Source organism: Danio rerio, chromosome 25 (genome assembly GCF_049306965.1).
Source record: "Danio rerio strain Tuebingen ecotype United States chromosome 25, GRCz12tu, whole genome shotgun sequence".
In the NCBI taxonomy this organism is placed as follows: Eukaryota; Metazoa; Chordata; class Actinopteri; order Cypriniformes; family Danionidae; genus Danio; species Danio rerio.
Genome location: NC_133200.1, coordinates 22504931 through 22521121, shown reverse-complemented (window position 1 = coordinate 22521121; position 16191 = coordinate 22504931). Strand labels below are relative to the sequence as shown.

Here is a 16191-nt window from a genome sequence, read left to right as displayed (position 1 = left end):
ACTGTGGCGAAATATGATGCAATAATCATTTATCTCCATTAATGCTTTTTTATAATCGTTTGAAACCGAAATCTAAATCGGATTTTCGATTAATTGCAAAGCCCTTTATAATAGTGGACCATTTTTATGCCTTTTTTTACCTCAATACTTATCCTCTCCCGCGCCCCCCCCTGTGAACTCTGGCGCCCCCCTTAGGGGGGCGCGGACCCCAGGTTGGGAACCACTGCTTTAAACTGTTAATACGTGTCATCCAGACCGGCAGGTAGCGCTGCGTACACGCCAACTTGGTCCTTCGTGAGAAGTTGTTTTGAAGCGTCTGGTGTGTAGCAGCGCTCAAACACACACAGTTCTGGAAAGGAATATCGGCTTTAAACTTACATTTCTCTAACAAGAAGTCCAGCCGGGGTGTCTTCATCATCGGTAAGCCTTCACTTTTCCGCCGGTTTGCTTTTATACACACATAAATCAGTCTGGTTTGTCTATGCTAGTTGTGTGCTAGTAGTGGACAGCTAGATTTTGAAAATCTGTCAGGATGGGACAGTCAATATAAATCACGTATAAATAAACTAAATGTTGTTTATTGGTTAGACAGCATGTGTGTTTGTTTTATATGTCAGATATTGGTTGATAGGTTGTTAAATCCACATTAGAAGCAACTAAAACGGTTTACATCTGAAGAAACGCTTGACAACGAGCCACACCGAAATGAAAATTGGCGTAGAAACAGCAAATAACACGTTGGATTAAATGTAACAGTAAGAGTAAATTTACTTTTATTATATAACTTCTCAAAATTATAATAGTAAAATGTGTTTTTACTTTGTTAAGATGAGAAAATCAAGTGTCCCAATAAATTTTCATGCTAAGCAATGTTTAATGGAAATGAACTGTCTTGTAAATCAAAAAAAAAAAAAAAAAAAAGAATTCTAAGTAAATAAATTCAGCAGTTTTCACTTTGTAAAATAAAATCTTCACAAAAAAACGATTAGCATGAAACATTGTTGCAATTTTCAAGTTTCAGGCTTTACTGATTTAGATTGTATTAAACGTGGAGCATACAGTATTAAATTGATGAATTTATTTAAAAATATATAGGAGTTAATAATAAAACAAATTTTATTCATTATATTTTGTTTATTATATAAATAAATATTAGTAATAAATAAGTATTGTTTATTAATCTTTTCTCTGTTTGTCACCAATTTAATAACATTATTATTAGTTAATCTTTATTATATTATTTTAACAAAATATTTATTATGTTCAAATGTAAGAGTGTTTCATTCATTCATTCGTTCATTTTCTTTTTAGCTTAGTTCCTTTATTCGCCACATTGAAATGAACCACCAACTTATCCAGCATATGATGCCCTTCCAGCTGCAACCCATCTCTGGGAAACATCCGTGCACTCTCATTCACACACACATACACTACGGACAATTTAACATACCCAATTCACCTGAACCGCATGTCTTTAGACTGTGGGGGAAACCAGAGTACCCGGAGAAAACCCACGCGAACGCAGGAAGAACATGCAAACTCCACACAGAAATGCCTACTGACTCAGCTGAGCCTCGAACCAGTGACCTTGTTGCTGTGAGGCAACAGCACCACCTACTGCGCCACTGCGGCGCCTGTAAGAGTGTTTCTTCAAGTGTAAACCATTTTATATGTCTCTAAGGTTAACAACCGTTATTTAACAAATGAAACAAACATGTATGCAATTGTTAGATAAAAATATATTTGAACAAGAACAAATATCTTTTATTTCTAAACCCATTAACCCATTGCTCGTTTGAGCATTGATTTTGCAATGTGTGTCACATTGCAGTATTAGATTCTTTATTAAAGATTAAAACATATTATTAAATATTATTTTATAAAATTATTTACACAATGATGACTGTGTTATTCCAAGTTTGATTGTTCAGTTTCTATATTTAAATATTGTTTGACTCCCCAGGTCACCACTGTTTAACTTTTTTTCTTGTACTTATGTATCCTTGCGATTTATTAAATTTTATGTAGATGCACTGCATAACAAAGACTTGATCACCCCAGTCTGTCTAATAAAATCTTCCCGAATGTAGCTATTCATATCATCTGATAAAAATATTTTTATATCGTAATATATATTGCAGCAAAACAAAGTATCTCAATGTCAATCTTGCAGCCCTACCATTAACAGATATTTGTGTTCATTTGTTTAGATATTTATAATCGTAAGCTCACTTGATTTTAATCGGTACTAATAGTGTCTTAAATTTATGTATTTTAACATCTTTTCTTATTAAACAGCAGCATGATGATCCTAAAAGATCAAATAAAATGAACTCTCTGTCACACAACACTCATAATAACATCTGCTGTGTCTCTCCTCAGATCAGCTCATTGCTGTGCCCTTCGGCCAGCATTTCAAATGAACATGTCCCTTGCACAGAGAGTCCTCCTGACATGGATCTTCACCCTCATCTTCCTCATCATGCTGGTCCTCAAGTTGGACCGGAAGATCGACTGGAGCTGGTTCCTCATTTTCCTTCCCATCTGGACCTTCGATCTGATCCTGCTCCTCATGCTCATTGTCAAAATGGCCGGTCGATGCAAACCAGGCTTCGACCCTCGCAATGGAGCGGAGAACTTGAAGAAGCGCGTTTGGTATCTTATCGCCATGCTGCTAAAACTGGCCTTCTGTCTGACGCTTTGTGCCAAATTAGAAAGCCTAATGGACATCATGGTGAGCTCGGTGTGCATTCCTTTATGGGGTTTGCTCATCGGTGCTATGGTGGAACTGGGATTCAACGTTTTTCACTTCAGAAGAGACTGAACTCGGGAACGGTATTATCTGGAAGCCTGTATTTTTCAGGAGTTAAATCATCTTGAAAGTAGTTTTTATTCATGAAAAAGGGGATATATAATGGACAAGAATGTACAGCTGTGTAAAACTCTTTAACAGGAACTGCTTGTTTATTTCAGGCACAGGAAGTGAAGCTGAATATTCTGCTTTTTGATGTTGACAGGGAGGCAGGGAGGTTTACAACTTTTGGCTCAGTGGTGAGTTTACACTCAGGTGACAGAAATGACTAATTGTTGAGCTCAATATTTGTTGCGTTTAGGTTAAACACAGATCAATCAAAAAAGACAGTTGATGTGCTGCATGCAAACACACTGTTTGCGTTTGTTTTTTGTCCTAAATAGTACTGTAACAAGACATGGATTATTAGCAGGAGAAACGTATGTTCTAGAATGATGGTGTATATATTTATAAATCTTTCTTTATCGTATATTTATGTTTTGCGTTGCAGAACTTGCATAATATGTTTACAATATTTGTTTTCATCTTGTACAGATTGTGTAAATATTAATAGTATTAACAAGAAAATGAATGAATGATAATAGTAATAAAATAAACAACAACATCTTCGTGATTCAAAGATGCATATTTATTTTTTATGGTCAGTAAAGTGCACAGGTATCATAAATTTCCGATATCTCTAGAGTTAAGCCGTGGTCACAGCAGAGTTCACGCATTTGAAAATCAGTCATACGGTTTGGCCTGTCACGATATTCATTTTTTGTTGTATGATATATCGCACCAAAATATATTGCGATAAACAATATTATTACCATTTTGATCACATTGATGCTCTCTTATTAGCAATCATCAATAAAACAATCAGATTAATCCAGACCTACAATAAAATAGCCCATTTTATCTTACTTACCTTTTGTTTTTGAAGAATCCCCCATCCACTTCATCTACCCCCATCATCTTCTTATATACTTAATGACCAGGCGGGAACCCTGGGCTCAGTTATCTCCTAGCTCTGGGTTCTCTCCCAGGACAGCATGCCAAACCTGCTATTAGTATCAAGCAATATCTAATGTGAAATCTTGAAATTTGAACAAAAAATGGCAAGGTAAAAAGTAAAAAAGGCTGCAATTATTTGCTACCAGATTTATTTTCAGTTGTCATTAACCCACATGAAAATATGCTTAAGTAACTTATTGTAAATGTTGTGTTTTTTTAACCATACTGATACCTCCAATAGAGATAAAGATGTTGCACAATCAGCTAAAATGCTGCTAGAATTTGGTTATTATGTTTGGGCTATAAATATTTTTTTTGCAATAAGTTATATATGATATATTGATTATTGTTACAAGATGATTTGACATTATAAAAATGAGCAAATGCTGCATATTTTTACATTTGTGTACTTGAGAGGTCAATTCACAGGTCAGAGCTTGAACCAAGCTTGAACTTTGTAATGCAAGAAACTTCGAAACTTGACACATGAGCTTTTGTTTTTGGTCTTCTGCATTTCCTTGCGTGTGAATGAAAGTCTATGGAGAGAAAAGTGCAGTGTGACCATGGCTTTATGTGGAGAAATTGTCAATACATCAGGGCTCAAAAGATGCAAATTTAGAAATGAATGCAGTCAAAACATTAATTAAAAATTGTATTTACATAATATATGTTTGTGCTGTGCATATTTGTTATGAACAGTGTTGGGGAAAGTTACCTTTGAAAGTAATACATAACAATATTGAGTTACTCCCCCCAAAAATGTATCTAGTTTCATTACTTTTTTTTTTTTTTCCATTGAGACTATAATCCTCTTTTCTTCCATGTGTTCAAAATAATGAGAACTTCCATTACAGAAATGTAAGGCTCTGCCATTATGGTTTTTGTCTGTTTCCACGTTGAGCTAATTTTTCCATTAAGTGTAATTCTACATGTATATACTATTAAATATACTATATACTATAAATATACTATTTGTTAAAAGTGTATTAATTAATCTAAAAAGTAACTTAAATATTATTACTTATTTTTAAAGTAATGTGTTACTTTACCCGTTACTAAAAAAAGTAGCATTTTTACGTAACGCATGTTACTTTTAATGTGTTACCCCAACACAGGTTATAAATATATAAATGCACAGATGCTTGTATATGTTTATATGTAAAATATTTTAGCTTAGATATGAAAATATATGTAAATATTTTTATTTTGTAGTCTGTTGTATTTTATGTATGTTTGTATTTAACAAAATTAAATGAGAACAAGCTAAAATTGGCTCAATCCCTATGCTCTCAAAAAATTTATGCTACAATACATATACACAGCACACGTGTAAATGCAAACTTTTATTTTGAATAGTCATGAATGAGTCATTTACAATTGTAAGCAGTCTTTGAAATGTATTTGAAAACTTGCAAATTATTACAATTAGCAAATAACTTTAAGCAGATCACGAATAATACAAAAACTCAAAACATTTTTCTGAAGGAATGTTATGATGTGTAAAATCTTAATATATTGTACAGAATACAAAGAGAAAGTAATTCGTTGGGACAAAACACAAAATCAAAAGTGCTTTGGCCATAGTTATGCTTGCGATACTAATGTGGGTTTAAAATACCAACTGGAATAGTAATGAGGATGTACCTCTCAATCAGTTTTCACTACAGATGATGAGTATTTGTGGCCCAAACATATTCTTTTTAAATCACTTGTTTCAGCTGCGAAGCATAACCCATAATGTAAGCTGTAATCACGTGTCGAAAATCAGTACATACTTAAATATCTGTGCTGTTGTTTTCTTTCATTGTTGACATTTAATAAATTCTGTTAGCCGAAGGTAAATTGAAGCAAGTTATTATTCCCATTTATTTCTACTGAAATTAAAAATTAAACTTTTAAAAAGGTTCTACTGTAAAAGATGCATTTGTTGGGGTTTGCACCTATGGGTCAGTACCCCATTTCAGTGTCTGCATGAATTTTACATATACAAAATTTATTTTTATATTTATATATATATATATATATTTTAGCGCAGATGTATACCTGACCGGTGGGCCCTCTGACAAAAAAAAAAAAAAGTGTCCTTCTGAATCTTCCACTTGCTTTGAAGACACTACTGACTATGTTTGACTTAGTGCTTTCATGTAAGAGTTTCCTGTAATTTTGGAGTTTGGGAGTTTCATTTTAACTCATGAATATTTCATTCATGCTCCCGTGACAAACTGGGGTATTAGACACAAATAAATAAGGAGTAAGGAGTGTTATGGAAGTTAATAACCCACGCCAAATGAAAAAAAAAAACTGCATTTCACTGTGTGCGTGCGTGCGTGTGTGTGTGGTCTTTTACTGACAGCCACCTGTGTGGATCTTGTGGTAAAATATGGCCTACATGATGGTAATAGTTTGATTGCAGTGTTTACTTCAATAACGCCCCTAATATATGCAAACTCCACATGTCTTAATTCCATTTCTGTTTAGTTCAATTATGACTTTTGTTGGATTAAGGTGATTAAAGTTTGCTGTTTTGGAGATTATGTAGGCCTTCAGTTCAAAATTCATGTTTAACTAAAAAAACAGTAAATACAAGTACATCTTTTGAACATAATTTATTTTCATTACCAATTATCATAGTAGATCAGTTAAGCCCCTGGTCTAATGCGCCACCTGGCTTGGGAAACCCATTCTCAAAGACTTCTATCGAGTCATTTTTTGGGTAACGCACATTTAACACTTAGATTAATCTAGATGAATTCCAAGATTACAGTGAGATTAATCTCAATAAAAAAAATTAATCTGTGCCCACCTATAATATAAATGCAATTATAGTGTCTAAAAAAGAAAATCTATACATACATAAAGCAAGTTCCATCCTCATTATCATAACACATATTTATGTAAAACTGAAACCGCAAACTTAATCTGGCTTATTCTGACCTTTAAAAAATGACCAGAGTATATATTTTATGTATTAAAAACATCTTGACAAATAGGCAAAAGTAAAACCCATTGGTTAGAAGAATATTGGTTAAGTGTGAATATTTCAAATTATTTTAATGTTATTGAATCATTCTTGATCTAAATATGCCTGTAACGATTTTTTTGTTTAACTCAATGACTTTTTTGTAGGTTTCTTCTGTAAAAATGTCTAATAGTGTTTTGTTTTTTTTAAACAATTAAATAGGACACATTTTTATTTAAAAGAAAAAAATGCTTGAAACCCCTTTTTGACTTATAATGATGGAAAATAGCACTTAGTTTCCATTAAAAAATTTAATAATGATAAAACAAACAAAATTACAGATGCTTTTATTCAACGTAAAATATTTGCATTGGAAAAAAAGAGCATAAACAGTCATGGACTGCCCCAGAATTAAAAAAAAAAAATACAATATACAAAATAACAGCTAAATCTGTAAAAGCATGTTTTTATTGTTTATGCACTACAGTATTTTCGAAGCATCACAAAAGTGCTCAGTTTTGTATATCAATGCTTATGTTTACAGCTTATTAAACAACATATTTACTAAAACAATTTTCTGACACCACACTGAAATCTGATATTATTGCAGCAGTTACTTTATGATTCAAAAGATAGCTTAATTTAGTTCTGTTTGTTATTCGTATTAGTTTGCATAGTTTGTAGGTCTTATCATCATTCTAACAGTCCTGAATGATTGTCTTTCATTAGTTGGGTAATATTCCATTGTAATGTTGTGCCATGTACCCCAAAATATTCCATTACGTACCCCTTTGTACTTTGATTGATAATATTTCCCATTTAAGTTTGCAGACATGCATGCATCAAACCACCAGCCTGAGCTGTAATAGGCTCCACAGTTTCCTGAGGGATACTGGTCATTGTCTCTGTCCGGAGTGGTGAAGAACTTCTGGTCATGGTTGTACTTTTTGCTAAATTGCATGGCATTGCCAGCTGTACCCGAGTAGCCATCTATGGACAGGCGGTATTGTTGGCTCTCATTGGCTATGTAGAAGTGGTCATATTGGGCGTATTCTCTGATCCCTTCGAAATCTTCAATTTCAATTCGCAATGACATGTTTTTCGCCTTTGTCAGCAAGTGAATCTTGTCATTGCCAAGCCAGAACTCTCCTATTAGTTTCCCAAATCCATTCTTGTACTCGTCCCATGTGCGATTAAAACTTGTGCTACCATCAAAGCGATGTTGAATCAACGTCCAACCTCCGCCAGAGGACGCCATGTCGCAGAAAACAGGAAATGTAGTGTTTTTTGGTCGCGGCGTTACTCTGTATACACCATTCCTTCGAGATTTCGTAATGTAATCAGCACAGTCTTGAGCAGGTCTTTTTTCTGTGGATCATAAAAATAATTTGAGGTTACCTCACCCCACTGTTAAAGAAATATGCTATTACCGTGTGTAAACAACATAAATCTCCATGCTTATATTTATGTGCATGTCTTACAGGGAGAGTTTCTTTGCTGTTGTCATGTTACAACTAGAGGAGCTGTTTACATTTACAAAAGCATTTTTATTTGTGAAAGTGCTTCACGAAATACTTTGTGGAAACATTGCGGAAAGTTCAGTACAAATAAATCCAATAGGTTTGAAATTGGAAAAATAAACATTCAGATGAATCTCTGGATCATATGAATTTTTAAATAAAAGCAGAAAGAAGATGATGCATCAACAACAAAGCTGCGCTCTGGACTAAACTTAATATTTTAGAGGGTTTTGTTTTGACCGCCGGGATTTATTTGTTCATTGTTTCATAAGTTTACATTAAGCAACACTAAGATAAATTTTGGTCTCCAGTCAATACAAGAGTAAATGCACAGTATTGTCTGTAATTAATTATGCATTGCTGAAAATTGTTTGAGCTTTTGAACCTTTACTCAAGCTCAACAAAGACACCACATCCTGATACATCAGACAAAAGACGACGCCCACAGCTGGTCCTCTTCACAAAAACCACAACATCTGCTATTCAGATGACGATCCAAGTCCACTTATCCCTGTTATGGATAATGTGCAATCCTATCACACTACCAAGATAAATTGTGGGGTCACAGGATTCTTTGTAATGTTTGTCTGAGTTCCCTTTACCTGTGGTTGTTTTTAAAGAGGTGTCCCTATTTGAACTCTCCTGAAACCTTTGGTGCAATCTATACAAAGTGTCACAGTGACTTATTCCACTATACCGTAAGCTTCGTGTCAAATAAACATGCACTGCTGCCATTCTCCAAACACTCTGGAGTGCTTTTTTGAGTGTGAATTAAGAGCAAATACTCCTTCAACTTGGTTGAAATGTTTTAAATAAACATTAAGAACATGTGTTGGGTAAGAAAATTCCTCACCTCTTTCAGGGGCCAATGGAGTCCTGGTCTGGCTTGTACTGGGTTGTGAGTGTGGAGTTGATGTAGTGTTACAATTACCAAGGCAGGTGCTGTGGATTTTGTTTTCTGCTTTCTCTCTCTCTGTTACCTCATCGCTGACTGCATGGGATTTAAATCCCTCAGCTGTGTCCTCAGGGCTAAGTGAGAAAACTTTTGAGCCCTTGATTTCTTCAGTATTTGTAAGCGTTTCCAAAACAACTGGAATTGCATACTTCTCTCCACTATAACCATTGGCTGTGTCCACAGTGTTTGGGTTAGATAATACATCTTCAGGGATTTCATCCACTCTGTCTTTATTAAGCTTAATATGTTCCAGTTCTTTTGTTGCTCCTATACTTTCAAAACTAATGGGTGTATCCCGACTGACGTTTTTAGGCATTTCAACATGCGCATTTGTCACTGAACCAGTGTTTTTTGTACTATCTCTGTGCTGCATGTCTGTAAAAGAAACTGTTGAGTTTATGAATTGTGTTGTACCCGGATCCTTAAATAACTCTTTCTTCTTCAGGGTTGGTGTATTTGTCCCTTTTTTTCCTCTTTCCAATTTATCAGCTGTTCCCAAACTAAATGTTTTGCGTTCTGTTCCACTAGTAGGAACATTAGATCCTCCACTTTGCTGTATGTTTGGATCCTCTTCACTATTCTCAGTGTTAAGTATCAACACAACCTCACTATTGTCTCTAACATGGGTTTTACCTTGTTGAACCTGATCCAAATCTTGCACATTAGCTGCATTTTGAGAGATTGGAGGGGATTTTGACTCTGTATTGTTGTTTTTAATCCAGAGATTATGCAATACGGTTGACCTCACATTTGGTGCTGGTCCAGTATTTTCAAAACTTCTGGGTGTATCCTGACTGGGGTTATTAGACTTTTCAACATGTGTGTTAGTCACTGTGTGAATGTTTTTCATACTGTCTCCATGCTCCATGTCTGTAAAAGAGACATTCGATGTTATAAACTGAGATGCACCTGGTTCCTTGGGTAACTCTTTCTTTAAGGTGGATGTGGTTGGCCTTTTCCTCCCACTTCTGATTTTGTCCTCTTCAGATGGATTTTGACCACTAATACTGGCACCTCCTAAACTAAAGATCTTTCCTTCCTTTTCACCAGCTGGTGAATTTGATGTGCCCCTTTGCATTGTGTTAGGATCCTGTGAACGGTTCTCATTATTTGAGATCAACACAATCTCGCTGTTGTCTCCAGGTCTGTTCATAGCTTCTTGAACCTTATCCAAATCTCTTATGTCACCTGGATTTTGAGACTCTGGTTGTGATTTTGGTTCTGTAATGTTATTTGTCGACTGCTGATTATCCAGTACATTTGATGTTATTACCTGCGGGATGTGTTTGATTTCACCTCTTCTTACAGTAGGTGTTGCACCAGTGGGGCTAAAAAATTGATTCCTTGTGCTTACCTTTGTCTTGATGCCTCTGTTTGTGTTCATCTCAGTTTGAAAGTTTGGCTTCCTCCTTGTATAAATTGGTTTCAGTATTCCAGAGACATTTTTCCGGGGAACATGTCCATTTCTGACTGGGATAGGCAACTTTGAAGGTTCCCCAACACTTCTGTTTGCTGATGTTTTACTTGTTATGTTAGGTCTCAGTTTGGGGCCTGTAGGTGAAATAACAGTGGTGTCTGAGTTGCTTAGAAGTCTTGGCATTACATACTTTAGTTCTTGTCTCACTTCATGTGTCATGCTGATGTTTTTCTTGCCGTTCTGAGGCTGTTCTGGCACAGCTTTGAGTGGAGTTATTGAAGATCTTCTTGCCCCGTGGCCTCCCACGGGTGGTTTAAACCTACTGGTCATTCTCACATTGCCATTTCTTGATTTGCTCTTTACCGCTGGGACTATAGTGGGCTTCACAAGATCTTCTGAAAATGTAGCTTCACTGTGGCTTGGGATGTCTATCTTTAGAGTTTCTGCATTTAACGAGTTAAAACCCATTTCCTCAATTGTCCCTACGATGAACGTTTCTGGCTGTATCTTATCTGTGAGATCTGGAGACATTGGATTAACTGTCCCTGCATTAAGAGTTCTGTCAGCCTTATCTAAAACTTTGGAACCAATTTGTCCATTATTACTTTCTGTGATTGGGTTTAGATATTTTTCAATTTCCACCTGTCTTCCTGGGGAAGGCAAGTCCTCTCTATTCACAGCGGAGCTACTAATAATTACCAGACTTTCACTCAGTCCAATGTGCTTCTCTTCCTCTTTTACTGTGTTTGGCTGTCCAGCTTGATTCATAATACTGAAGTCCGATTTATTTGTGTCCGTGTGACTCACATCACCTTGCTTTTCTTTCCTCAGATTTGTTGGGAGTCTTGTAATCTCAGTTATGTTTATGTTTCTTGAATTGTCTTCTCTAACTGTAGGGACTTGGCTTACATGTTTATCGTCTGTTTTGGGACCAGAAACGCTACTGAAGTCTTGTTTGTTTTGGTCATCTGTTAATGGACTTGATTCTCTGATTGTCCCAGATTTTGTGTTTGCTATATGAGGACTAGTTTCCTTTACCCGCATAATGCCACTCCTCGCTGGAGAAAATCCAGCCTCTTCTGGCTGAATCATACCCATCGTTTCCCCGACTTGTGGATTAGTTTTTCTCATGACAGCAGGGTTCTTCAATCTGTCTTCATTGTTAACTTTGACAACTCTACTGTTTATGTAGGAACCTCTTGGCCTCAATGGTCTATCTCCTCCAGGAAAGTTCTGAACTTTTTTGTTAACTGCTGATGTGCTTAAATCTGTTGTCCTTATGTTAGGATCTCTTAATCTATCCTGATAAGGCACATTCTGCACTCTTCTTCTCACTGTCAGAATGTCGCTGACGTTCCCAGCATCTCCATCCTTGAGAACATTTGGCTGTTGTTTCACATGGGTTACAAATTGTACATCATCCTTTTTTACGGGAAGGGAGGGTTCTGCTAATCCACTGCGCTTTAGTTCCCTTTCTGTCCCTAAAGGTGTAGGCACCTTTGAAATATCCTCAGATACCTCAAGTAAGGGGTTAAATATTTTTACATCTTTATTCATCTCCGATGTTGGATCTGTTGTGCCTTGGTTTAGATCAATCCTCGATTTAATATCCCATTCCTGAACTTCCAGTGTTGAATGATTAGGCCTTTTCTCAAACCCCTTGATGGTTCCTTCACTTTCTGATGTGTCTCCTTGTGGTAAGGTTGAAGAGAAGATTTGAGCAACTTTTTCTCCATCAGGACTTGGTTTGTTCTTAACACTGATATTATGCCTTGGACTTTGATACCTCCTTTCCTCTTCGTCACTATGGTCCGTCCATCCACCCCTCCTGTCACTGTGCCTGTCCTTACATTCCTGGCAGTCTCTTCTCAGCTGGTTGACAACTTCCTTTAGGTTCTGCAGCTCCTTAGCCATTTCTTCCAGCTCCCTAAAAGGCCTGGGTAGCTGGATGGAGAGAGGAGGGAGGGTGAGTCGATAAGGGCAGAAGTGTTCCTCGTCCCCGCAGTGTCTCTGGGGCTTCAGTTCTACCCATGAAGCAGCATCCTCAGAGGTTTCTGGGCAGATGTCACATACAGAAAATGCCAAGATGGTTCCCCATATGTAAAACACAGCAAACCACATTGTGTCCTTTGTGGTGAGCAGGTCTGTTCAATTTGTCGAGAAGTGTATGAGTGAGAAGGAACAGGAGGGACTGGAGGACCACCTCCCTTTATAGAAGTGTGAGAGCTCAGAGAGGGGCGATGCTCAGTGATGACTCTCAACAGAGGAGTGTAGCAGCCTCCTATGAGAATGATCAAAATACATTCTGTACTGTCTATCATTACTGGTTGAGTATATTATGAATAAACAAATAAAAACTTGAGATTTTAAAGCAGGATAAATTAGTTACTGCATAGGACTTTTTATAGCAAATGTCTCTTAACGAGTGATCTGATCTTCAAATTCCACAAGACCAAAATGCATTTGTATTAAACATACAACATGTTATGCTTTATCTCTTTACAAGTACTATAGTGTAAATATATCTTGTTTTTAAGTAGTCACAATTTAAAGGGAGAAAAATCCAGATTTTTGTGCAATGTTGCAGTTGCCACAAAGATATACAATCTTGTTATTATTATTTTTTTTTCAATTAGGGTCTTCAAATTATTACACTATTTTTATTTAACCCACGCTTGTTGGATCACACCAATTGAGTTTTGTAGGTGTTTTTGCACAATCGTTGTTGGGTTAGGGGTTTAAGTTTGGGTTTTTATTTGTGTCATTGTTACTTTCACTTTATTAAGCTGGGTTCCAATATTTGCTGTTTAATATGTTTTCAGTTACTGAACCCTTTTTAAGGGTGTCAGAACTAAGCAGAATGTGATTTGTCATTTGCATTGGCTGACCCTGACATTTAATCAAAGCCATCCCAGTTATGATCAGTCTTTAATCTAGAACATACAATGCATTCTATGCATATGTCATATCCTTTCTCACATGTGCAGATATGCAAATGCACGAGAATCTGATGGCAGCAGCTTCCCAACATCCTGCCAATAAAGCAACACGCCACACACACACAGACATATGCATCCAAGCCACAGAAGATTCAAAGCTGTGTGAACAAAGTATTTGGATTTTTTTGAAGGTATATGTTTATGTTGCTCTAATTTAAACATGTCTTAATTATACAATACAATTTTTTTTTTTACAAATATGAAATACGTTCATTATGAGAAATGTTGTAACAACCATACAAATCATGAATCCATAGTAGTCCAAGACTCAAATCTTCCTCCTTTTTGTTAGCAACGTCCATCTTCCAACAATCCAATCAGTAACCAAAGATGAAATTTTTCACCACTATATATATTTTTTTCTCATTTCAAAAACCATGTCATCAAATCAAATGTCCGTTTGTGGGGAAGGGACAATATTAGCTTCTGTTTCATGCCGACTTTAAGCATGTCTTAATCACAAAATCTTGTTTTTTTTTCCCTTACAATCATAAAACACATTATTGTTTTAAGGCTTCGCTGTGAAGTATAATACTGCACTGACTGAAGCATCTGTGATGATATTGTTGACAGGGTATTTCTCATTTAATTGCATGCCATTTAGTCAAGCATATTCTGAGATGTTTATTTTTCCCCATTTTGAAAGATTGCTTGACTACAAAAAGATCTGCAGTTTGGTTACCAAGATGGCTGCCAAACATCAAAATGAATGAACTTTCATTTAAAGGATTTTGGTAATACCCGCATCCAAACAAAGGATATAAAGCGAAAAACATTCTTTGTTAACAGTCTCAACTCAAATGTTGATTTTTAAAGAGATGTGCTGACCCCACAACAACTTGAAAATGTCATTAGGAGAAATGTTGTAACAACCATATAAACAATGAAGCACAATAGTCCAAAATTAAAATCTTCCTCCATTTTGAAAGTAAAGACCATCTTCCAGCAATCCAATCGGTTTCCAATAGACTTAATCATCCACCACCCTATATTTTTTTCTCATTTCAGAAACCATGTCAATCAGATGTATGGCACGAGAAAACATACAGAAAAAGTACACTATTGGCTTCATGCCAAATTTAAACATGTTTAATTAAAAATTATTGTTTTTTTCCTTAGAATTAGGAAACACATTAATGTTTTCAGGCGTCCGCTGTGAAGTATAATACTGCATGAACTCTGAAGCATCTGTGATGATAAATGTTGACAGGATATTTCTCATTTAATTGCATGCCATTAAGTCAAGCATATTCTGAGATGTTTATTTTTCCCATTTTTAAAGATTGCTTGACTACAAATAGTTTAAAGGGTTTTGAATACCCACATTGACACAATGAATATAAAATGAAAAACATCCTTTGTTAACAGTGCCAACTCAAATATTTGTTTTAAGAGATGTGGTGATCCCACAACAAACTGAAAATGTCATTACGAGAAATGTTGTAACAACCATATTTATTAACCATGTTTATTTTTCCCATTTTGAAAGATTGCTTGACTACAAATAGTTCCGCAGTTTGGTTACCAAGATGGCTGAATGAACGATGAATGAACAATCATTTAAATAGTTTTGAATACCCACATTGAAACAAGGGATATAAAATAAAAAACAATTTTTTAACAATGCCAACTCAAATGTTGATTTTAAGAGTTTTGGCGATCTCAAAACAAACTAAAAATGTCATTACGAGAAATGTTGTAACAACCATATAAACATTGAAGCTTTAATAGTCCAAGGCGTTAAGCAAGACTGGACACTGTTGCGTCCAATTGTCTCTTAATATTTTGAAATCCCAGTGTTTACAGATTCCAGACAGAAGTGATTGTCTTTAAAATGCTCGCTTCTCAAGTTTTTAATAGAGAAATGATAACTCAACTCCCTGTTTTATTAGCACAAATCAAGTCTCACCATTTATGGACAAGACGGTTATTGTGCAGTGCCCTTTTAGATGTCGGGGTCTGAAATCCCTCTGGGATGATTCAGCCCATCGGTGTCGCAGTCTGTGTAAACACTCCAATTTTTCCATAAACCATCTTACAGAAACATTTGACCTGTCAGATGGGTTTGAGTACCACATTAGCGACCGTTACGCCAGCACATCTGCATGTTGTGGTAGTGATTATTATGTAATTGTGATTCAAGAACAGACAAGTGCACTCAACCTCTTTCCTAACAGTTATATAACACAAATGAGGCAAATTGTGTGGGAAACCCAATGAAAGTGATTTGCCGGCTTTTGTCCAGATTTTCAGACTGTAGAGGGGACATCTGGAGTTGATGGTTACAGTGCATCAACAACAGATAACGTCAAGAGCGATTGTTTGCATTACAAAAGCCTTGACTTCATTAAAGTGCTGGCTAACGCTTGCACAGATTCCTCTCACTGTGGCGACAACTTGACTTTTGTTTTTCAGTGATGATCTTCTTGGAGTCAATTGAAACAGTTTGCTTTTGTAAATGCGTGCCGGATCTGCACGAAAGTCTGGAATTACAGTAATTATTATGTAATAAATATGTCATATCAAATTTTGG

The 16191-nt window shown here is 35.9% G+C and overlaps 2 protein-coding genes across 3 annotated transcripts; one reads left to right on the top strand and one right to left on the bottom strand.

The window, feature by feature from the left end:
- The first annotated feature begins 260 nt into the window (after nucleotides 1–260).
- On the top strand, nucleotides 261–4470 carry tmem60 (transmembrane protein 60). 2 transcript variants are annotated; one of them, XM_073941993.1, is made up of 3 exons: nucleotides 261–420; nucleotides 2383–2835; nucleotides 2974–4470. In XM_073941993.1, the coding sequence occupies exon 2, from the start codon at nucleotides 2420–2422 to the stop codon at nucleotides 2822–2824; it is 405 nt and encodes a 134-aa protein (XP_073798094.1). In that variant the 5' UTR covers nucleotides 261–420; nucleotides 2383–2419; the 3' UTR covers nucleotides 2825–2835; nucleotides 2974–4470.
- Nucleotides 4471–7097: 2627 nt separating this feature from the next.
- On the bottom strand, nucleotides 7098–15793 carry fgl2b (fibrinogen-like 2b). Its single transcript, XM_021470544.3, has 3 exons — nucleotides 15568–15793; nucleotides 9141–12940; nucleotides 7098–8135 (listed from the first exon to the last, which is right to left on the bottom strand). Exons 2-3 carry the CDS (start codon nucleotides 12778–12780, stop codon nucleotides 7432–7434), a joined length of 4344 nt encoding a protein of 1447 aa, XP_021326219.2. The 5' UTR covers nucleotides 12781–12940; nucleotides 15568–15793; the 3' UTR covers nucleotides 7098–7431.
- Nucleotides 15794–16191: the final 398 nt, after the last annotated feature.